Source organism: Chironomus tepperi, unplaced genomic scaffold (assembly GCF_022539635.2).
Source record: "Chironomus tepperi strain 1889 unplaced genomic scaffold, CSIRO-AGI_Ctep_v1 contig_159, whole genome shotgun sequence".
Classification (NCBI taxonomy): domain Eukaryota; kingdom Metazoa; phylum Arthropoda; class Insecta; order Diptera; family Chironomidae; genus Chironomus; species Chironomus tepperi.
Window position 1 is genome coordinate 1,640 of NW_027226281.1, and position 25,043 is coordinate 26,682.

Below are 25,043 nucleotides of genomic sequence, written 5' to 3' on the forward strand. Positions count from 1 at the left end.
GAAATTTTAATTTTGATTGATTTTCAAATTTGATTCTTGAGTGATATTCAAATTATATTCAAGGAATGCAAATGATCAATCTGTTGTTTAGTTCATGATATAATTCTAGAAACGTCAAGTTGTATTACTAGGTCTTGAGATCATGATTGCTATGTCGACATTACAATACCACAGAAAACAGCTTGTATTGTGCTAAGCATTTCAGAATTCAATATGCTGTGAAATTAATTAAATTATTGAGCTAAATCTCAGCTAAACCGAACATATAAGCATGGAATTTGCAGTATTTCTAAATTAACTCTTAATTGTGGTATCTTGTGGTTGTCAAGAGACTAAATTCCCTCATACTCGAATGTTTCAAATTGCTTATAGAGCTTAAGATCCTGAAAGTCTAAGTTTCTAAGTTTTTCTAGCTCCAATACCAATTATCATCTCAATTTTAGAGAATGTTAACTTCAAAAACGTTCCACAACCGCCTCATTACTCTCGCATCCATTCGAGACGAGTTCATCATCATCATCATCACAGTTTCTTCATAGAAATATCATAAAAGCATGAAGTGCATTAAAAGTCATACAAAATATCATACGAAAAATAAACAAAAGACACACATAATGATATGGTGTTGAGAGATATACGGCCTAGCGACCTTGTCATGTTCATGAAACGAGAAGAGAAGAAAAAAAAATCACGAAACAATAAAACCGAGTAATTATTGGCATAGAATGCAAAACGATCAAGGCGCATTTGCAAGTTATCTTAATGTCGATGATCAAAATTCATAAAGAAGTAATAAAATTTGAAAACTCACAGAAGCAGAAACAGTTTTTTTTCCTATATCATACAATGTGTATAAAATTAGCATTCTCGTAAAATCAGGTGTTGATTTTAATAAATAACATTTTATTTACTCAATATTGAGATACGCTAGACTATTATTATTAATTTTCAATAGCCAAAATGAATAAATGAGTAGATTTGTTGTGCTGAACTCGGGGCAGAACTATAGCAAATAATTATAATAAATTTATGTTTCCACAATAGATCAAATTTAAAAATATAGAATATATTGAGGTAGATAGGGACTGTTGAAAATTAAGTCGGTCAGAAATTGGACTTGTTGACCCCCAACCGTTTCTTATTCACTTGATTCAGTGTTGTCCAAACTATTTTCTGCACACTTTAGCGCTAAAATTATTTCAATTATTGAGCTTGTACTACATCTCAGTAACTACTCAGTTCGGACAACTCGGACTTAGTTACTTTGTGCAACCTTCTCTATGATTTACATAAATGTGTTTAGTGTCATTTAGTCGCCAAAGATCACGCCTGTCCCTATAATAAACGTCTAGTTGATGACTACTTTTAACAATTTTTTGTCCATTCAGATTAGTACAATCGCTACAGATCACACCCGCCCCCATAACAAATATCTACCGTCATTTATAAACAACCCCCCATTAATATAAAATTCAAAAAATTGAATATGAACAATGGAACAAACGGATAAATTTTGAGGATTACTACAATCACAGAAATAAATAAAAAATTTGAATCATTTTGCAATGTCATGATGGCTGGTCTGTGCCTTTTTCCATTGTTCATTTTTCAATAAATAGAAAATGCAGTCAAGAAGGAAGTAAATTTATTGCTATTATTAATTTTTATTGCTTAAGTTGAAAAATGAAAAAAGCATTTAAATGAAATTGTAGTAAAACAAATTTTGCCAAGTGTATAACTGGAACATTAAAAAAATATATTTAAATTATGTAGAGCGCTTACCACAGGCTCGAAATTCATTAATCATGCATGAGTTGTGAACAATAAATGTTAGATTGAGATCGTGGAGGAAGGGAATTTTATTTTATGTTATTTATCATAAAATTGAAATCCTATTTGCCGTCAATCTTCTGACAACTCAATCCACTTGTCACAAAAAACTGAGTTACACCTGAATATTATGTAAATTGAGTAAATGTGAAATTATGTTTGAAGCTGATTAAATTTGAGATAGATCTAATTTTGGGGTTCAATTAGGTGATATCCTATTGGCATATTATGTGGATGAACTATCTAAGCTTCCGGTAAACAAAATTTCGAACCTCAATAGTTTAGAACGACTTCTTTAAATTTTTAACCCTGATAATTCGAAGACTTTTAAGATTTGGTATACAAAAGACGACTCAAGTCAATTCAACTACTCATGACACTTAAATATATTTTTATATGAGTCAAATTTAAGCTAACTCGAATAGCACAAGTAGGTTAATCGATCTATCATCCGGTACTAGGCCAATATAACTTTTATATGTTTTTAAACCAAATTCGAAACAATTTTTGATCGATTATTCGATATGTGCTCTTCGGGTAATTCTTTGTCTAGATAATTCTTTGTCAATTATTCTACAAATGCATTTAAATGTTTTGTCAGCGCCTACATTAATTCTTAAACACAACCTTTGTTAAATTCTAGAGCAAAATACAAGAAACAAGTAACTCAATTCCTAATTTAGTCTTGATTTAGTCATCAAATACAACACAAATTTGACTAAATTACATTTGAAATTATTAAGGAAATCCAAAATTGTTTGAGAAATTGCCAATTTGTGCCAAATTTCTGCAAATCTTTTTTCACTTAATCAAATTTCAAATAAGATCAAAAATCAATAAAACGATCATACATTTTAGGTAAAATGCAATTCAGCATCTACTAACTACCAACAATCACTTGAATTTTTGGATCTTTTATATTATTCACGGTGGACCTACCTTGATTTTTATTTTTTACCCATTATCGCTTACTACTGAGATGAAGTTTTTATTTTGCATTTATCATCAACAAAGAAATGTTTATAAGATTTCAACACCTGTTAACATTTCATCTGATTTTCTCTCATTCCCTTTTTCACGCAAATGGAATTTTTTGTCTCTCCATTTGATATTTTTAGACATGCGGTCAAATCTATTGAATGCAATCTCGTGACATTGTATAAAATGTGCCTCGAATCAAGGATAAAAATCCAATTTCATTAATTTTGGATAAACAAGAAAATAAAGAAGCAAACTACTTATTTATGTATTTCAATCTATTTGATCAATAACAAGCACAACGAGTTGAACTTTTTTAGTATGCAACGCTTTGATAAAAGTCGTTCACATTTCAATATATAAAAAATTTTGTGAAATGTAAATGTCAATTGATTCGTATATCTATTAACAGAATGAAAAATTAATCTCTGAAATAGGCATAGACCGGCATGGAAAAAAGTTTGCATGATCTTTGACTTAATTTAATAGACATTTGTGCATAAAATCAGCAATAGATCATTAAAAGAAGAAGAGTTTATGCAAAATACCAACATGATCTTTTGAATGACATTATTTAAATCATTTTAATTTCGAGACTACAAAATGCGGTTGGTAGCGTACGCATTGACATCCATAAATTTGATATTTATTTTCGGAAAAGTCAAAAACTATAGTTTTGCACAATTTGTTGATATTTTTATCGACAAGTTCATCCAAAATATTAAATAATTCAGATAAATAATGCCTTACCTCCAAAACTACTTTTTTATTTAAATTAAGTTATGTCTTCGATATAAAAACTGGGCTATGACTTGAATTTATAATCTGATTAACACGATTTGGCATTTCTAATGCTTCTTTTTTTCTTAGAAAGATGCGCGGAATATTTTATTAAATATATCATTGAGAATTTCGTTAATCCTCGGGTCATTCGATTGATTTAATTCAAAATTTTACGATTTTTTTGTACACCGACTATGACATTGACCCGTGCTAATATATTTTATTCATGAACAAAAATATTTTTGTTGATATTTTGCAATAAATTGTCGTATTTCATACAAATTTTTGAATAAAAGAGCCTTAATTGAATATTGATGAAATAAGCATAATATACAGCATATGATTGTATTTTTGAGGAAAAATGACGAAGTTTTTTTTCGAGTATTCGATCTTTATAGAACTGAACGTTCTTCTTGATTTTGAATTTTTCTAAGATTTTTGAAATTTTGAAGCATTTTTCTTCAATCAGATTCATCAAATCTGGATTTTTGTAAATTAAAATTTGAGAAAATGTCAATTTGAGACCAAAGTTTTGACAATATCACAACGAAGTGATGTCATCCGTGCCTGCAAGGATGTATCTCGTGGGGTCTATAAACGCCTCTAAAAATAGACATTTCATATTTTTATGGCCTAATATCAATAAAAAACCGGCAGTTATCAATGATTTAGTCTAGGTTCTTTGAAATATCAAAAATATGTTTAATACATCAGCTGACATTTTCAATTTTTTCTAATCCTTCTAACATCATTGATTTTTATTTGATATTTCATATCAAAATCTGAAGATTCATTAACATCTGCTGCAATATGCAGAGATTATTTTGACTTGACAGTTAATTTTTACGGTTTTACAAGAATTTGTACTGTTTTTTTGTGTGACATTTTAACGTTAATATTAATTTATATCTGCTGAATTAATCAAGTAAATTGATAATACTACAAGTTATCAACTGATTATTGATAAGAACTGAAATTTATGCAAATTCATAACTAATCAAGTTTCACAATGCTAACTGCAATCAACTATCCGTTTAGATTTTGACTTATTTTTTATCGTTTTTTGTGTGACATTTTAAGTATGCCACGAATACGCAAAATAACATCAAGTTTATTAACTATCAAATCAGCCATATCTGCATTTATGAAGTCAGAAGTCGTAAATATTAGTTCATATTTGCAATTTTATTGATCATTGATGAATTCGAATAGCTTAGCTAAATCTGCATTTACTATTCTTCTATTTTATGGATACACACTCTTGAATATAAATTCTATGGTATAGCAAGCACATTCCATTCTATGAGGAACTCTAGCCAAAAAAAAATGCATAATCTTGTAGTAAAAATATGAATATATATTTTATATAAATCTTAGTAATTTAAAAGCTGCTAAATTGGAGTTTCCTATTTAATTAAAATTTTTATAACTTATAAGGAAGCAATTTGTCATTTTGAGAACTACTATTTTTTACATTTAATCATTTTGAGCGTGGAAACGATGAAATAGCATCATGAATATGCATCACATGGCGCCTATCACAGTTTATACTTATTAAATTAGGCATAATGATTTTTGCAAGGTAGATGGTAATCGAAGTATTTTATAAAACTAAGTGATTAAGGAATGCCATAAAGTAACATATATCATAAAAATTTGATACAAAATTGAGTCACGATTGTTAAAATTTTCTGTTTCTGAGAAGGAAATTAAAAGCTAATTTATGCTTAAAAGCTAATTATGCGTTTTTAATATATTTTATTTGTTCAAGAATCTCAAATTTTATCAGGAATATTAAACATCCTTAGCAGGCAAAGAGCATCCTCTCAAGAGAAGAGCAGGCAGAGAGGAACTCTCGCAAGCATGCTAATTTAGATTTGAGATAACCAAACTTTGGAGAGCACGCTCTTTCCCTGTTAGGACAATCCATGACAGTCCCTGACCTATCGTTTGCAACACTGTTCCATAAATTTTTAATGCGATTATTAATTTTCTTTGAACTTCTTTTGAAATCATCCATAAAATATATGCTAAATTTATTCGAAATTTCGGCAACATACAAAATTGTAAATCGATATGATCGCGTATTTATATTATCATAAGTTTGTTAAAGTAAGCATATAGGTCACTAATATATCATGTTTAAAGATCACACAAAAGTTGAAAAATATCAACAGTAATCATGTTCATAGTTATTAAAGAGGGATGATGAGAGTTAATATCCACAAGCTCTAAACGATAATGGACCGTGTCATAAAATTGAGTATCTTCAGTAATCTATGCAAGATAGAAATATGATTCGGTTGGATAGTAAATAAAAATTAATAATTTGTATGGACACACACGTTTTATATTGCTAAACATAACAGAAAAATCAGAAATAAAATATCATCAGCTTGTAAATTGAAGCCATCCAATTGATTATTGTACCATTACTCATCATAAATCTTTTTGTCTTCTTCATCTTCTTTTTAACGTCGGTAGACTTGTGTCGTAATAATTCACACAAGCTCCTCACGGTTTCTTCTTCCACATTCAGCATCTTTTGACACAGTTTCGGATCATAGCGTTAGCTTGCTGACTAATTCATTTAAGCTTATTCAGATACGATACATGAAATGCTAATTTGAACATGATTGAATAGAGCGCATTATTTATGATGTTATCTTTGATCTTCTAGATTGAATTTCTAGTTTTTAAGCTGTTTGTTATTTGAATTTTGGATGTAGATTGACATAAATCAAATATTTTTGAATGGAATCAGTTTCATGTGATCTTGAAGACATTGACTTGATGTCAATCATGGGAAGGAAACTAGATCATTAATGCCTTCCGTGAATATAAACCCCAAAGACCTATTGACAAAATAAAGTCAACCACAAACGTTTCCACTTCTTTAATTACGCTAAAAAAACCAATTGATTGTTGACATCAACACGCTGAGAGACTCGAGACTAAAAATACACACAAATCATATTTGCTATTTTTGTGCACACACTGTGAACTCCGCCGATATTGTTGCTTTTTTTTAAAAGCTATGAAACCATAATTGCAATGTTTCAAATTGCTTAATAATATCCATAATGAATGTATGCTAAGGTAGTAAATAGCAAGTACAAATAACACATTTGCCTTTCATGCGCATGTCACAATTAACACAAATGACAAATTGATGACGAATTAGACAGTCAATTTAATTAAGTACTTAAAATATTTTCACATTTAATTTTCCCTTTTTGATAATCTGTTAAGTGCTTCTAGTCTTTTTATTCAATTTCAAATTTTCTCTTTTTTTTCTTCCTCAATTTTATGTATTTTTTTCTTATATTTCAATATCATGAATTTTGAAATTATAGAGAACAGCAATTGCTGTCGATATTCGAAGCTGTAATTTCAACACTTGAGGGAAAATTACAGCGAATCGATAATCTGGATAAAGCTGTTGAGCATATGATGCGACGTGTCGAGTCATTGGACCATAAAGTGGCCGACAATATACTCAAAACAGATGCCATTATAACGAGATTAGGTGATTTAAATACAAGACTCTCTGATGAGGATCCATTAATGAGAGATAAAGTTGCCTCAAAAGCATCATCAGCGGTGCTAAATAATCGATTGTTGTCATTAGATCAGAAAGTGTCTGACATTGACACAAAATTAGTTAAAATTAAGACACAAATTGACAATAATTTCTTGTCAGTTGATGACATTAATGCTGAGGCAAGCGAGAAGAAGCCAATTCATATGAATGTAGCTGACATAACTAGAGCAATGAATAGTGAAGTTATGAGCCATGTAACTAAGGATTTAGATATATTGAGAAAAACCACTGAGGCCATTGACAAAAAGCTACAATTTCATGTAAATTTAGTGTCACAAAATGTTGGCAAGATGCTTAATTTAGTTCAAGATGTACACGAGGCAATTGTTGTTGAGCAAAATGTCAACGCTTATAACACGACGACAATACCGCCATATCTGAAGTCAAGTAAAATCGATTCATTAGTCCATCAAGTTAAACCAATTCTGTCAGTGTCAGAGAAAATGGATGAAGTGTGGAATGTTGTCGTTGGAACAAAAAGCTCCATTGATGATTTATTGCCAAAATCTGACAAATTGCTAACACAAACACAACGACAAGAGCGCGCAATTGGTCAAATACATCAAGATCTTCGCACAAAGACTAATTTAATCATTGAAAATCTCGATATGGTAGAAAGGAGACTAAAAAAGCAAGAGGATGATGTAACAAATCTCTCACAACGTCCAGTTCCAGCTGATTTGCTAATTGACCCAACAATAGATCGACTTGTTGAATACAATCCAAATAGATATTCAGTTTTTCAAGAATCAACTGAAAGTCAAACGACAACATCAACTGTTGCACCAACAACACAATCATCAGTAACGAATACGCAAGCCACAACCAATTCAGTTGCAGGAAGCGGCATAAATAATTTCATTAATTCAACATCAACGAATCAACCGAATTTGACGAAAAATGCGGCACCACGCAAAGGTGGCGTTATATTTCCAAGCATTAAAAATAAGCCATCGAAACTTAACACAACCTTCACAACTGATGCTCTCAGTTTTAAAGACGTTAAAGTGAGTAATTTAACTAATTAACTTTTTTATATGCACATTAGTGGGACTTTATCAAGTAAAATGGAATTGACATAATTAATAAATTTTCTTTTCTTTCACAGGGATTTTCATGTACGGAATTGATGAATGCAGGCATGCGACAATCAGGTGTCTATTATCTTCAGATTCGTGGCACAACTTATTGGTTTTTGAAAGTCTTTTGTGAACAAGAAATTGCTGATGGCGGATGGACGGTAAGGAAAAAAAAGTTAATTTAGTTGTTGTTGTGTGTGGGAACTTGCATAAAATGTAACATAGCTGCGGCATGCTTTTGGGCATTATTTTCGGTGTCAATTATTAAAGTCGAGTTATTTGTCGCATTTCCGACTTTCTTTCCTTCATTTATTTTCTGAATATTATCGAAATGGTAGTCATGTAACATTATTGCTTATTTATAATTATGAAAGTTTTCTTTAGTTCACTTTAAATAGTTTTAAATATTTGACATGATACATTTTTGACATATTGACATGCAAGAAAACGAAATTATTTTAGTATTTTTACGACCGTACACAACAATGAGTAAGAAGAAAAGTTGTGGTCATTTCAATCATGTTGAACAAAACAACAGAGATAAAGTAGTAACTGATTATTAATAATAATTTTTGCAGGTAATTCAACGTCGTGATGATTTTGGCGAGCCACGAGAGAATTTCAATCGCGATTGGGCTGACTATAAAAATGGATTTGGTGATCCGGCCAAGGAGTTTTGGATGGGAAATGAAAACATTTATATGCTAACAAATAACGAAGATTATGCATTGCGCATTGAACTAGAGGACTTTGAGGGCAATAAAAGGTCAATATCATATTCCACTTCATTAATTTATGTAAATAAGCTAGTTTCAAACCAAACAGAGTCAATTTGAATATTTATTGGCGTAGACTGAATTTTTGCAATTATCTTTAATCGATTTATAACAGTCTATAGAAACCTTTCATTAAAATAACGATGTTTTTTATTGTTTATTAACCTATTATAGATACGCTCAATATTCACACTTTAAAATTCACTCAGAAGCTGATTATTACAAGCTTGAGATTGATGGATATGAAGGAAATGCTGGTGATTCACTAAATGATCCATGGTATGGCTCAAACAACAGTCCATTCTCAACATACAACAGAGACAATGACAGAAGTTCGCTGAATTGCGCCAGTATGCTCAAGGTTTGTTAATGCTTACTTAAACTCAAATTATGATAATGAATATTTAATTTTCTATCTTTTTTTGTGAATAATTTCAATACAATAGGGTGGTTGGTGGTGGAAGAGTTGTGGACGAGGTCTTAATGGTCTCTACCTTCACGATCCACAAGACATAACAGCTCGACAAGGTATCGTCTGGTTCAGATGGAGAGGATGGGACTATACGCTTAAAAAAGCAACAATGATGATTAAGCCATTTGCGAAGCCGCTCAACACAGTAACAAATACAAATTCTTAGAGTGTACATAAAAGCTTTAAACAAAAAACAAGAAGAAGATGAATTCCGTTGAGAGACTTCCACTCGCTATTTCTTTAACTTTAACAATTGTTTGTCAAGGACACTATTTTATTTCTTTCCTTTTCAATTCTGTAACTAATTGAAAGATGCTTTTTGGATAAATGAATTCCAAAATTATTTATTCATCGACAAAAAGTCCTCCATTAACCATACTTCATGCACTTTAAAAATCAATTCATTTATTCGCATACAAAAAGAAATTATGGACTGATCTTTTTATGGAAATACTTCTCTATGTGGGGTCGATCACTTGTTGTGTAACTTGACTTCCTCTAGTAGAAGCTATGCGGGTTAATCGCAATTTAATTTAATGGGGATTCAGCGGGAGGAAGAGTCTGAAGCTGAGTTAGTGGCTCTGAGAAATTGAATTTCTTGCGTTACACAACCAAATGAATGACCCTCAATCATTTCTTTCATATTTTTTTTGGAGTAGAAAGATCTTTCACACAGTATGCGCCGCACTTTCATTAGAAATCAGTTTGTTTGCTTATCGTTACTTAAAAAATCTTTTCGTTTCACAAATTTAAATTTAATAATAAACTGATGACAAAAAAGGAATGTAACAATAATTTATATATTATGTTTGATAGTTAAATTAACTTTTTGAGTAGTTTTTTTTTTGTTATTTCTCGTTCAATGCTTTATTTCCCATGACTTTCAAAAACTTCAAGAACAAAAAATATTAGTTTTTGTGTTTTTATGAATTTTTCTTCTTGAAGTTTTTCAAAAAAATAACTTAAGTATTCATCAAAAAAAAAGTATAATTATTATATGACTGAATGCAAAAAAATAAAAAAAATCTATAGCTCTTTTGTAAATAAGATTTCATCCAAAAAAAACCACACACATTCACACATTTTCAAATGCAATTTTGGAGATTCCCATCATTCATCAATCATTTAATGTTTGTAAATATTCATTTTTTTTTTCGTTATATGATGATTTACGATAATTATTTTAAATAAAGATTATATTTTTATTAAGAAGAAAAAAAAGACTCACCGTTAAGATTTATTAATTTATTCAAATTTTTTTTTTGTTTTGTTTTGCAGAGAAACTTTGAATTTTTTTTTTTCGTTCACTTGTTAATGCTTTTACGCTCATCCATATTTTTTATTTTTATATCTTCATTCACGAGAGCTACTAAAGTGACACAAGCATGAAATTTTAAGCACTTAATTAACACTTTTCACTTCCAATTTCCTTATAATAATATTATTATATTAAACAAAACAACTTCACAGCAGTAAACAATACTTTTTTTACCGGTAGAAATGTGAATGCGGCTTAATATTCTGAGCGCGTTTAGAAGTTAATTCTTATAAGAATCGTTCTTATTGCCAAACAAAATGTTATTCAAATGATTCAATTTAAATAATATATGATGTAATAAAATTCAAGTTTTAATCCAGACAACAGCAATAAATTATTGATCTACCATAAAAGCTTCAAATCTAATCAGTTGTTGTCACATCATATCAATAATTACGGTTTTTATTGTAAAAAAATACATCAAAACTTTCGTTTAAGAAACAAAAAAAAACGAGAGAAACGACCGGTAAAGCAATGATTAAATGTCAAATATTAGATAGGGTAAATATGCTTTTCAAAATCCAATCAAGTCAAATAGTCACATTTATTGGTGGATTCGTGAATGAAAAAATCAGAAAAAAAAATGAAATGAGATAATAAAGTATAATAAAATGCAGAGTTGAGGCTGCTTAGCGTACTTGTTTAATGAATAATATGAGAATCTAGACTGATAATAGTTTCGATATTCTTAATGGTATATACATTTTTTATGTACCTGGACTTGAAGTTTTGTGAAACTTTGCAAAAGTAACATTTATTTTGAGAAACTTAATGTCTTTGTATTAAACCAAAACTAGACTGCTGTTGTTCATAACTTAGTAAACAAATTCCTAAATCATTCGAATTCATGCAATAATGCATTTGAGTCAAATAGCTTTAATTAGATTATTGATGATTACTTTAGGTCAGTGGTGGGCGACACTAGTATGCCGCTGAAATTTTTGGAAACTTTATGAATCATATGACATGTGTGGTTTCGGTGGAGGTTTAAAACCAACCTGTGCCTCGAAAAAAAGGTAGCCATCACAAACTTAGGCACCATTTGCAGTCTAAATGCTAAGCTTTTGCCTAGACTAGGGATCAATCCTAAGATTCAGTAAATTTAAATTCCAGAATTGAAATCCCAAGGCCATTCTCAAACTTCAGTCCATTCATCGTCATCAACTCTGCCTAAATTACCGTATTCACAAGCTTATATATGAGACAATAAACGGATGATATCAAAAAATGTATGTCATTTCGGCCAGTCAAACAGAAATCCGTTCGTTCACACAATAGATACATCTCTATGAATGCTTGTAAATATTATTCATTTTAAACGCGATAATGACCTAAGATACGAAGATAATTTATGCCGAAAAAAAAGAAGAGTATACCTTATCATGATTTAATCAAGACATTTTGCGAATGCATTGGTCAACGCCGAGAGAAAAGATTCCATAGCAATTACGAAATTAAGCATCATCGAATGTGAAATTCCATTAAGTTGAGTTATTGGCAGTCTATTTGCTAATGGACTCTCTGTGTGTTGATATTTTAACCAACAGTGGCAAGAGCATACTAATGAAGCATTTAATTTTAAGCCTTGTTATTTTTGCTGTATTATTTTTTGGTTAATTCACAATAGGATTTCATTTTCAAGTAAAGTCAAGACGCATAGCTGTTTACTGATTCATGTAGCGATATTAAACCACTTTAATGAATAATAATAAATTATTCAAAAACTAAATATTTTCTTAAGAAGCTTCCTTAGATCTTTTTTTATGAATAATTACTTAATAATGATATTTTCATAATATAATAGCTAAGAATTCATCGAGAATTCTACTTGACGAAGTTTTTAGCGCGAAATTTTATTAAAATGAGTGCTCTTGTGAATAATATTTTGAATAGTTGTCCGGCACACGTGGTAGATGTCAGGGTTAAACATTGAAATTTGCAAGGTGCACATTCCAACAACTATTTTGAATTAATAAGTTTTTATCAAAAGAAGAAAAAAAAAATGTTATGGTCAAATTTTTTGCAGCTTCCCGTGGAAAAAAAAAAACATTGATGCTGTTTGACGGGAAATTGCATATTGATCTTGAATTTTAAAACGGTATAATAACTAGCACAATTTCCCGTCAATTATGTCGAGAAAGATTATTGAAATCGGATTTTGAGTTTTGGTGATGTTTAGGGGTGTATTCAAGAGGAACGGAGTGGTTTGGGGTCAAAAACTTTCCTGTGTCCTCTACTTTGCTAGGGTTTTTCATGAAAGTCATTAACCCCTCAAATTGTTTACCTCCTCTATCTTCACAAAAGTTCTGTTTGCGCTTCAGGTGAGGATACAAGACTAAAGGTCCCCAATGCCGAGACCGAGACCGAGACTTCCTGGGCAGTCTTGGGAATTGAGAATTGAGAATCAGATTTGAGATCGAGAGTTCGGGAAACCTTACATACAGGACCTAATTAAGCATACGATGCAGATTTATGATGCATATTATATCATCAACTAACCTTCATTTTTTGCACATTTTTATTCAAAAATTCAAATTCTTAAACCAAAAAAATGCGTATCTTTCAAATGCCATAATCACGAATCTCAAACTTCAAAATAGCACGTTGGCACGTTTCAACAGCGCTTGATCAGAATATTAATTAATTTGTAGGACTTAAATGAAATGACAAAAATTAAATCATCATAAAGAAGAAGAAAAAAAAGTTAAGTTTTATTTATTCGATAGCGATTTATGGTGCCCTCAAAATTAAATTAAATAAAAACCAGTAGACTCGAAAAAATAAAAAATTATGCAGACGACCTTGATACACAAAAGAGATATATGTAGAGAAAGAGAGAGAGAAAAAATGAGATAATACGGCATCTTTTGTAAGTGAACCGTTTTACGACGTGGGATATTGAAAAATTGGAGTGGAAATATCGTGTGACAAAATAATAAATAACCGAACTGTTGCATGCAACTTCTTCATCAGCATTCTAATGGCATTTCTGGTGTCTTTTCAGGGGCAAAAGTAATCAACGAAAGATATTTGAGACCCCATTTAATAAATATTATGGCTTTGTTTGGAGACTTTATGAGCCGTAAAATTAATGTGAATGACAAAAGATGATACATTTTATAAGTTTATGCGAAAAAATTGATTTAAAAGCTAGATGATGATGAATATTGCAAATAAAAAATAGTTAGAGACTTAATTTATTCACCATTAGTCCAAAACAATACAGCAATCTAATAAGTTTTATGATTATTCGTTGTCTAAAAAAAATTGATTGAAAAATTTTCATATATAATGAATGAGTGACTGATCATATCATATTTCAAGGACGTGCTTTAAAAAAGCTAAAAAAAACACACAAGTCACTCGTTGAGTCAAAAGATAAAGTAGAACTTTAAGAGAGAATTTACGTGTTGTTTAAAGTGTATTACACAAACATCGATATCACTTGTTCCTTTAATGGTTTATGTACGCTAGTGATACGACCGTGACAACTAACATGGAGAGAAAAAAAAATATAATAATGGCCTTTAAAATTCTAATTATAAAGCAACCAGTTACAATATTATGCAAAAAACACTTCACTCGTCTCTTGATCTCCGATCGTTCTCATATGAATTGTAAATGCTATATATAAAGGCAGGTAATACAGTGGATTATTAGAGAAGGGTTTTATCATAATAAATTTCATTATAGTCGAACGAGAATTGATTGAGAAAAAATGGAAACGACATGAAAATGTTGTTTCATAGTTAGTTGAGTTTGTGGGATGTCAGGGGCGCATTTTACAGATTTGAAAAATGGTTGGGAAAAATGGAGGGGCGTAGGGCTGTCATAACAGAACTTTGGTGGTTGTACACTAGTGTACCCTTCAGACGTAACATGAAGGTATCCAAGAAATGCTAGAGAGAGTTTTCTTGATTTGTGTCAGCCAATCAAGATGTTGCCTACTACTAGTGTATCACAGAAGGTGCTCAGATTTATTGTGTCTCAAAAATGATTCATTTTCACTGTTCTAGACAAATTAAATTGCAGTCAACTGTCTTTCAAGGCACTGCATCTGATTAATATTCTCTTAAACTAGATATGATTCATAAAATACAGCAATTTAATTACACATCAAATAATCAAGAACAAAGTGAACACCCACTTAACACCAGACAATCAAATAATCTGGCTAAAAATAGAAACGAGAAAAATCACAGACCAAAGAAACTGGAATGTGGCCGCAATGTATATAGATGCATTATGCAATTTAAAAACAAAGCCAATAATCAAAAAAAAATCTTGCATTTTTTTCAAATTGAACTTTGGAGTTTTGGGTTTGGGAAAAATTTCCTTGACATTTATGATTGTAAAATTTTAATTGCAATTCATATCTAACTACATGCTACTGAATCTTGTTAATCTGGATTAATAGATTCTAGAATTAATCGATGAAAGTGCACTTGCGACCGGATCAATAACAATTTACATTCAAACGACCTTCAATGATATTCTAGAGAAGGAATTACATGCTTGAATGTATTTTATTGCAGTTCTTTCAATTAACAACAAGCCGCTATTGTGTCTACGCATAGATCTTTTGCCACATAATAAATTAGCTGTTAGATATGTAATAAAGTGTGTGAGCAATTTCATGGTCCATAATTAGTGCGATAATTCATCATTCATTTAATAAGTAAACTGCAATACTTCTTTTGTTATTCACTCATTTACTTATGTCGATGCTCACTGCACATTGTTTTTTGTGAGACAATAATTAAAACATTACATAAATAAAATTCATTATAATAAGCCGACAAATCAATTTACACACAAAAAAAAAACTATGTAATTAAAACATTGAGATATAACAATAACAAGCTAAAAGTAACAGCAGCAAAAAAAAACATAGATAGATATGGTGTGTCTGGTTATACTTAATAGAAAAAAAAAATAATATAACTAAAGAGGTAGAGAGAATACGAGACAATTAGGGAAAATAAATAGACGCCAATTTACAATGATCAAATTGTAATTGCGTCACGTTTTCTATTCCGTCAAACAATAGATTTTTTAAAGAGTTTCAATTGAAGTGGTAAAAATAAGAGACATAAAAAAGGTAAAAGAAGAAGAAGAGGTAACAAAAGAAGATCTTATTTTGTTCCTTCAATGTGCTAAGCTTCGTAATGCACCCGAACTGTGCATGATTAGGTGTGAAATTGCAAATGAGCAAATGCACTAAACTTTATGGCTTTACAGGTGTCTAATGCACTTTATCGTTAAATTGATGAAAACAAGAAGCAGAGAGGTTGGAGCAATCAAGTTTTTAAATAAGCAAAATGAGGTATTTACATCAAACTTAGTGTTTAAGGACAGAGATAGCTTGATTCCGGAGAGTTCGGACTACACAAGTCCAAACACAAACATCCAGGTTAAAGAAGCTTTCTAAATGGAGTAATTTCAGCTCTGTTTTAGGATCTAATACTCTTTGGTAAGGTATAATCTATACCCTTTACACAGCAACTAAGAAGATTGCCGATAAGTCAAAGCATTGCAAAGTATAGACCACATAAATAAATTCCTTAAGAAGCATTGCTGTTCGGGATCAATTGGTAAATATGCGATATCTTATTAGCGTCATTACATACGCTTTTTTCTTTTCTTTATTTGCAACTTAACAATATTCACATGTGTAACTGCATATTTCTATAAACGAAGGTTCATTGTGGCAACTGTTTTTTTTTTTTCGATAATTTTATTACCTTTTGCATTGTAAACATTTCAAATTTCTTAAAATCATTATTACGCATTGTTAGATAAAGCTAAAAAATGTAAAGTACTTGAGATATGAATAGAGTGGTAAAGCTACTTAGACGTAAAGGCTTTCTAGTGGATTATATTTTTTAAAGAAAGGAAAGGCGTTTATGTCCATGATTTGAAGTCTACTCGACTGTCACACAGGTTAGTCTCATGAAAAAAAAAAAAGTTCAATGAATTTATTAAAGCGTTCGCATTGTAATTTGTTTTTTTGTATCTAATATCTGTAATTAGGATTGATTTAGTGATAAATGACTTCCTTGAGGAAATTAAAGGTGAAAAACTGGTATAGTTTTAATAACTTTCGGAAAGTAGCGATTTGCATAATTTGAAGTTGGAGGACAACACTTTCTAATTGATTTAATTCTCATTAAGCAGTCAGGACCCATATAACACACCATATACCCACACTTTCAGACTTCCAAAATATCCAACTAATTGAAACATTATCAATTATGCCCAAACGATTTTTACGAGCGGTAATGAGACTCCATCATCATAAACATCGCGAATGTCCATCACCTAAACATTTCTACATAACACGCGTAATTTAGCTTGCGCCATGCGTATCCGATTAAGCTCATCCGTAAAGTAATTTTCAGCTCATTTATTAAATTAGTCAACAATCGAATTTGACTGCATTAAAAAAGTCAAGCTAGATCTGTGAATGGACACAGCCACATATGATTGCATCATTAGTGTACATCTAGTTCAGTAATATCTTAGAAGGAATATAACATCATGACTACTTACAAAATGAGATTAAAATTTACGTGTTTGCAATAAAATAAATTACAAATTTAATCAACTTGATTGACATTAACAAGCCAATGAATCTTGTACGCAATAAATATTTTATTAATTTCAATAAATTAAATCAATTGATTTTTCTTCCTGTAAAAACCAGTATGTAATCTTCTGAAGCTTCTCAATGGCTAATCGTCAGGTAATAAAAAGTCATTATGGTGAGCTTTACGCTTTTTAATAAATAAAGGAATAAAACATATTTTAGTGTCACATCTAAGTGTGCCTTTCTCTTAATCTATTCATTCGACTCACTCATCAATGGCAGTGAAAAGATTTATTGGAATAAACATTATTGCTTAACAAATTTTTTTTAAACGGTTTATGAGAATGTGTGAGTGTTAAATGTTAATTTTCAACATATTTCACTGTTGCAATCGTGAGTATCTTTCTAATCTTGCACGATATGAGTCACGAATATCATTTGCATCACTATCGGCATTTGGGGTTGCTGCTGTAATTTTGAATTAATTTGAATTTATGAAATGATTTGATATGTGTGCATGATAGTGAGATTAGTTGATTTTGATGAAATGACGATCGTTCTTTATATGGATATATAGACATTTAAGATTTACTGATTTTCGAGATTATTTGCTTATAATATTAAACAATTAAATTGCAATAAGCCTATCTTAACGAGTTAATACTAATCAATGTAGCTTAATAGCTATTATCCATGCTAGTTCTAGTTTAACACAGCTTATCTACTTCTTATACTAACATTGTAAGCTTAATGATGGACTTCACAAGTGAATGAACTCTAAGTCTTATGACCCACAATCAGCAGTCAATAAAAATTCGAAACAACTGAATTTCTCTATCCAAAAAGACCGACAAAAGCACCAAACGTACGTTTCATAAATATAAAAAAAAATATAAATTTTTATTGTGTGAGCATTAAAACTTACAACCTTTATTGCGTTAATTTTAATTGAGTTATTTTTGTTAAGGTAATTTCCACTGAAAATTATAAATTAAATAATCTTAAATCAAAAGATCTTTTTGTCGCTTCAACACTTATTCATTACACGTTCCAAACAAGCATCGTGTGTCATCACATCTCTTTTTTTTTTCATTATTTTTTTCATTTCGAGTGCGAAATCATTTCAACAATTAATCTTAAAATCACTCAGCAAATAAATCTCAATTATAATTTCTTAAAAAAAATCCGCATAAAAGTTTTTCACAATTTTGCACGCTCATAATAATCATGTATAATGTGTTGGCAACAACTGCGGTAAGCTTTAGAAAAGATACATGTTTTCTTGTGATTAATATCTAATCCTGATTTTCATTAACTAGACCATGCAAAAGTAACTGCTCTTGCAGATCTTAATTTTTCATAATTGAACACGCAATGAGACTTTATGCCTTTTGGCGTGCAGTGCTGCTCAGACTCTAATCAATCACTACCGTACGAGACTGATCTCCAACTTGCTCTCTTTACAGTATTTTTTTCTCGTGGAAACGAACGAAGAGATTATGCAATTTTATTTACGTACAAATATGAAAAAAAAACTTAAAAGAAAAGAGAACGTTCAATAGTTGACAAGAACTGTTGCCGTTTATGGCATGCGAAATGATAGCAATTAAATTTATATCGAATGGATCGTTCGCGCTTGCACAATGTGCTGAGACTTTTTTTGGTCGCTAAGCTAGGGACGGATACATTAATGGACTTTTGAAGTTTTATTGAACATTTCCAGTTGTAAATTTTTTTATTGAATTTAAAGTTAGATTTTTTGTCCGTGATAAGCTTTTATAGAGTTTGTTCAGTTGTGTGCTTAAATAATTAGTACAATTTATGCGTAGACATCATTTTGAATTAGTCAGGCTTAAAGCTTATAGCTTATTGACTGTAGCTTGATTTTGAAGGATTCAAATCCACTTAGCCTGATCAGATAAGAAGCATGCTCAAAAAATTGAACATGCTCTTGAAAACACTAATTTAGATGAGTATGCGTTTGTATGTTAGGTCAAGTTCACAAAAAGCCAGGAAATCTAGTTTATAGATTGAATTTGGTAAGCATATTGAAGGCTCAGCTTTCATTCACTTTAATTAATATTTCTCAAAAAACAATCAGCCTCCGTAAGCTTCTTTAATTACCAAACTAATTAATTCAATCCACAATGATAACCTCAAAAAAACCAATAATTATTTCCAAAAAACCCCGACGATCCCAGAAATTATTAAAAATTTACAAAATTTCTTGAAGGATTGAGTTCAAATTTCAGTCCTAAAACAAAATGTGTCTAAATGATGCATAATGTGTTTACTAATTGCTTCCACAATTCGCACCTTTTATCTGTGTTGATTATCAAAATTGATATTGACAGCGCCCCTACACTCCTTGTCACCAGATTAACACATCATAATCATGACAAAAACAAATGTTGCAAAAATTAAATTAAGAAAATTGAATACCGAGACATTTCACAGGTTACAACCCTAGTGTGAATTGGAACTGATTGCAAATTAAGAAATCTCTAAATTTGTAAAAAATAAAATAAAGTTACAGAGAGCGGTCAACCAAAAAGAGAACTTAGACGACATTAAAATTATTGATAACATATTTCACAACGCAAAGCATTGGCTTTAAGCATCAATGTCAAATTTATAGTCATTTTAACAAATAGTTATGTCTCTTTAGTATGAATGTAAACAAGTTCCGAATGAGAGAGACATTTTCTTCTTTCTTAATTAGCACAATCTGCGAGCTGCCTAAGATCGTTAAAAATCCATCAAGTTGTTTCGGAAAGTCTTTAATTTGCATATATTAAATTGATTTTCTTCAGTTGTGTGTGGCACTATTAAGATTTTTGTCAACAACAAACTATTAATTTAATTAATTAAAGTAATTCAATATACATTTTAATTGGTTCAATGCTCTCCATACTAAATTAAAAGAAATGTGTAATTAAATTGTTGTGCACAAGTTTTTGTCGTAATTACATACAATCCAACTAATGGCCTGTCATCATTCACTCATTCATGTGAAATAAACGTCAATTACAATGCTGCCGTTTTCTTCCTCCGTGGTTGACGATTGTCACTTTTGTTGTGAATCATAAAGATTTTTCGTTGTTTTTTCGACCTAAGTCTCTTTTAGTACAAGTGGGATACTCAAAAAGTCTACGCCAAATGACTTTATGTGGTTATTGCTCATTACTGGAAACTTTATAGTTTTTGGCTATTTCATTAGAAAAACACCATCTAAGGCCAAATGCTTGTGTCCAAAGAGGCAATTTGGATGAAGATTGTTGAAAATTCATTCAGCAACTTACTGAATGTTATTCCTATGTTGTTGTGTGACCTGAACATGGCTAAGTTACAGGAAATTGATGTCGGATACTATTTGTTTGATTTTTATGAGATTGATTGTTTAAAATTAAAACTTTTAGGAGCGTATTTTGAATTAAGTTGACTCTTAAGTCATCATTTTGGTCAGCCCGAGTGATACAATGCTTGTCTTGTAAGGTTTTCATGTTATGGTCATGAAAAATGTTACAGTTTTGTTTTACAGATTAGAAAGTTGACATCTTCTTTAAATGTCATGGCGAGCGCCAGTTCTGTTTTTAGCTTTTTTAGGGCTATTGACAAGTTATTGCTGTCTATAAAATGTGTATCAATATCAATCCTCTCGTTAGTTCTTTCAATAGTTCTGTAGTGTTATTTAGATTCATTAAAATCACAGTTTACCATTCGTCGTCGCCCAACAGATTCCTCATTTACTCTCTCAAGATTGTTGTTGTCAAGATAACACTCCTAACATTAATGAACGACTACGCTCGCAATTTTTCACTGCTATTTAATTGTTGTAAACTAATCTAACAGATGGTCATGATTGAATCTTTCTTAAAGACCTCCTTAAGAGCTTTTTAAAAGCTTTTGTAAGTAAGTAAGGAAGATCTAAAAGGTTTGATTTGCTATTACAATAATCTCAACAGAATAATGCGGAAGATGAAAATTTCTCAAGCATATCTTCGATCTTTTCGTCTCAAATTCACTAATTCAGGGTTGTCTAAACTTTTTTGAGGAAAGGGACACTTGGGTTGCAAGCGATTTTTGCCTGAGCTTGTTTTGCTGCATATTTGACCCTAGTATGCAAAGAGGGTGCTTTCAAGAGCAGCGTAAGGTGACATCAAAGCTCACAAGCTTGCTCATCTAGTGTATTTAATGTGGACAAGCTCTCGAGAGCCTTCTTTTTGTCTGTTAGGGTGAGTTTGCTTTAAGCACATGTGTCGCATCACACAGTTCGATCAACACTGCACATGAAGTAAATTTCATTTTATGATTTCTAATTCCTTTGTTACGTACGAGAAATCTTTCTTTTTTTGTCAATCAGATCACAATGAAGTGGATCATATGAAACCAATAATTATCCATATAATTCTATATAAAAAGCGGTAAGCCATTGAACACACAAAAAAATGTTAAATAGAGATTTGACCGCTGCATTGCGTGATCAATTGTGATTAAGACAACAATATAACCTCACACTTATACTTTAATCCAATTAATTTATTATTAACGGCCAAGCAAGTCATTTGAAGTACAGAATTAGTAAAAAATTGCATAGCTATTGACTTTTTTCTATGAGATATTTTATTAAGATCAATAGCAACCAACATGTATATGTTTAGAGCATTTGAATACTATGGGTTTAGAAATAAATAATCTCAAATTTAATTGATTGCATAACACATAGTAAATTGGTGCAAGTTTCATACACTCGAATTTAAATTACTGTGTGTGGCAATTTCAAGGCTGTTGGAAGTACATTACAACCATTTTTTTTATTTTTCTCACTTTGCAATTGAATGAATAGAATATACATGGTACGTATCGATTTAAATACCAATAATAATAGTAACAATAATGCAATGAAATGAAACAAAAGCAGCCTCCGTACTTTATATGAAAATTCGAATTATAGTACTTGGAAGCTATTGTCTATTTTTGTACCTAAGAGAAAAATTGTAAATGGAAAAAAAAATCCGACTTGAATTAATTTTTCATAATGTAACAAGACAATCGAAAAGTGCGTGAGAAATTAATCGCAAAGCAGTAGTTTTATTCAGGAAGTTAAAGTTCTTCTAATGCTCAATTCAGCAACAAAAAAAAATGTTGATTCACGCTTCCATTCGGCATAGCATGCTGAGCATAGTTGACATTCCACGTACTAAAACGATTTATTAAATGCACCACCGGATAAGACTATTAGAGACTTCACGAGACCGTAGCTCATAAGTGATTATTAGAGCCTTGAAATGTATGCAAAGGAAATGTTGTAATTTTATAAAATTTAACCCAATTTGCATTGTTGAATGGCAAATTGAAACTTGCTGCTCTTGTCATGATTATTTAGCTTTTACCTTTCGGGCATCTTACTATTCAGTTTATGCTTTATGTATAAATAATTTCGTATGGGTAATGACGTTTGTATTTTTATGGCGAATTATTTGGATTCGTGGAAGTAGAAAATTTATGTACATTTGTGGAAGTCGCAATTGCTTTATATTTGCTCATAAATGTTCAGTCATTAAGCTTACCTTCTGACAAACTATGTAGATGATTCACTGGATGTTTGCAGATTTCATTTGTTTGACATGTGTGTTACTTGAGTAATTTTGATGATCTGTCGAGTTCAAGCACATTTCAGAAGATGATTTTTTTGCCAATTTTTACTATTTGTTTATGATGCAAGCTTCAGTTATAACACAATTTATGAATTAAAGTATGTAATACTTAGTGGATGTTGTTGATTTGAAAATGTCGACTTCTTTTAACATTTTAAACAGAACTAAAACACTGATTTGAACACAAGAATCAATCTTGAAATGAATATTTGTTTTCAAAGATTGTTTCGATGAGTTCTATAAAAAAAATCGTTCACTAATCCAACTTCATTTCATTTCAGTTCATTCAAATTCAAGAATTTAGCTAGCAAATTTAAAATTCAAAAAATCGTTATCCAATGCAAACAAATTTTAATGACTTTGAATAGAATATTAATTTTTTATTGCTTATTAAAATTAATGTCAAGCGATAAGGCTGCAGATTAAATAAATTAAAAAAATTTGGCATATAAGCATGCATCAATCTTAATTTGCGTATTTAAAAAAAGGATTTTGCAATTCTAAATGGCGTCAAATTAAGTCCACTGCTCTTTGTTTTAATTTACATGCGTTTAGTGCTCATTTAGCACATTTAAGTAGTTTAACATATTCATAATGTTATGGTGCTTAATGAAAATTTACTGCAAATATTTTTCTTTTTTCATTCGTATCTCGATTGCTTTCATATACAAAACTTAATTTTACTTTATTTGCTCATGTACCGTTCGTGTTTCCAAATTTGTTTCGCATTTCATCTGTCACTGTTTGATTGGTACTACAGTTAATCGTTAGAAAAGAAATAATTATTGCTAATGAATGTGGCCACATACGTGGATTTTTCAAATGCAGCATATGCTGTATCAAACAGGTGAATGTGCTCGGTTTGGATGAAAGGCTTGGTTAAAGTAATGCATCTGATTTGACTTTTTGAAAATTTGAATAAATTTGTAGAATTTAAGGATATGAAGAACGATTATGTTGAATTAGGAGGCAACAGAGGTGTCTGATCAGACCATTCTCAACCCCATAGGTACGCAACTGCTACCCCTTAATTAGTTGCTCATATTGATCGACCCCCTTAAAAAATGCGCTCAAGCTTCAACATCCAAAACCATTCTCAATTAAGTTTCTTTTCATATTTCAATTCGCGATTTCCTTTTTAAACTGTATCTCTTTGGATATTTTGTTAATTTATTGTGGAGCAATAAAAATGTATGACTTGTAGGTTGCAAAATTAGTACAGCAAGCACTTGAATTGAGGAAGCAGGTTGGACTTTTAATATTTTGATTTTATAAATTCATCATGTGGGAATAAATTGCTGTAATTTCAATTTACTAAATGTTTTCAATTATATCTAATAAAGCTCATCATGTGGATGCAAATTAAAATGTAGTAATATTTAGGGATTGATTTTTTATTTTATTACAGAATATAAGAGACAAACAGATTAAAGCCAATCACCATTATGTCAAATAATATCCTGAGCGACACTAATGTAGAAGGCTCCACCACAGAGCTTTTAGGGTTCCGCTAAACCTTTTTAGTACTAAATGAAAGCCGTCCAAATTTGGCAGCCATATGGACGCCAAACGGAGGTGACTTCCGTTTGAATTAGTAAAAGCGGTTTAGCGAAGCCTTAAAAACATCAAAGCGGCCTTCTTCATTTGTGTCGCTCGGGTGTATGAAATTAAAAATTCCCCAAATATCAAGAATCAATAATCAATTGATTCTTCCATCATCGTGGGCATGCACTTTCAGGAATACATCGTTTAACGTTATCTCTAACATAACCTTTAATGCATTCGCATGCTGGAGGACCGCAAACCGAAGGACAGATCGGATGACGATTAGCGCATGATGGCTCACAAAGATTTCCACATTGAGAAAGCTCTGTATATCGTTCTCGACATCTACGGCGTCTCCCGTCAACAAAAGCAGAATTGACTGAAAAATAGATTTAAATATTGTTAATTAATT

The 25,043-nt window shown here is 30.9% G+C and overlaps 1 protein-coding gene across 1 annotated transcript; it reads left to right on the plus strand.

The window, feature by feature from the left end:
- The first annotated feature begins 6,951 nt into the window (after positions 1-6,951).
- Positions 6,952-10,393, plus strand: LOC139087997 (angiopoietin-4). Its single transcript, XM_070636979.1, has 5 exons — positions 6,952-8,202; positions 8,304-8,435; positions 8,853-9,040; positions 9,225-9,411; positions 9,497-10,393. Exons 1-5 carry the CDS (start codon positions 7,042-7,044, stop codon positions 9,686-9,688), a joined length of 1,860 nt encoding a protein of 619 aa, XP_070493080.1. The 5' UTR covers positions 6,952-7,041; the 3' UTR covers positions 9,689-10,393.
- The last annotated feature ends 14,650 nt before the right edge of the window (positions 10,394-25,043 follow it).

Coding starts and splice junctions, on each gene's coding strand:
- LOC139087997 (XM_070636979.1), top strand. CDS start 7,042: ATGATGCGACGTGTCGAGTCATTGGACCATAAAGTGGCCGACAATATA. Junction 8,436..8,852: donor TTGCTGATGGCGGATGGACG/GTAAGGAAAAAA, acceptor TAATTTTTGCAG/GTAATTCAACGTCGTGATGA. Junction 9,412..9,496: donor ATTGCGCCAGTATGCTCAAG/GTTTGTTAATGC, acceptor TCAATACAATAG/GGTGGTTGGTGGTGGAAGAG.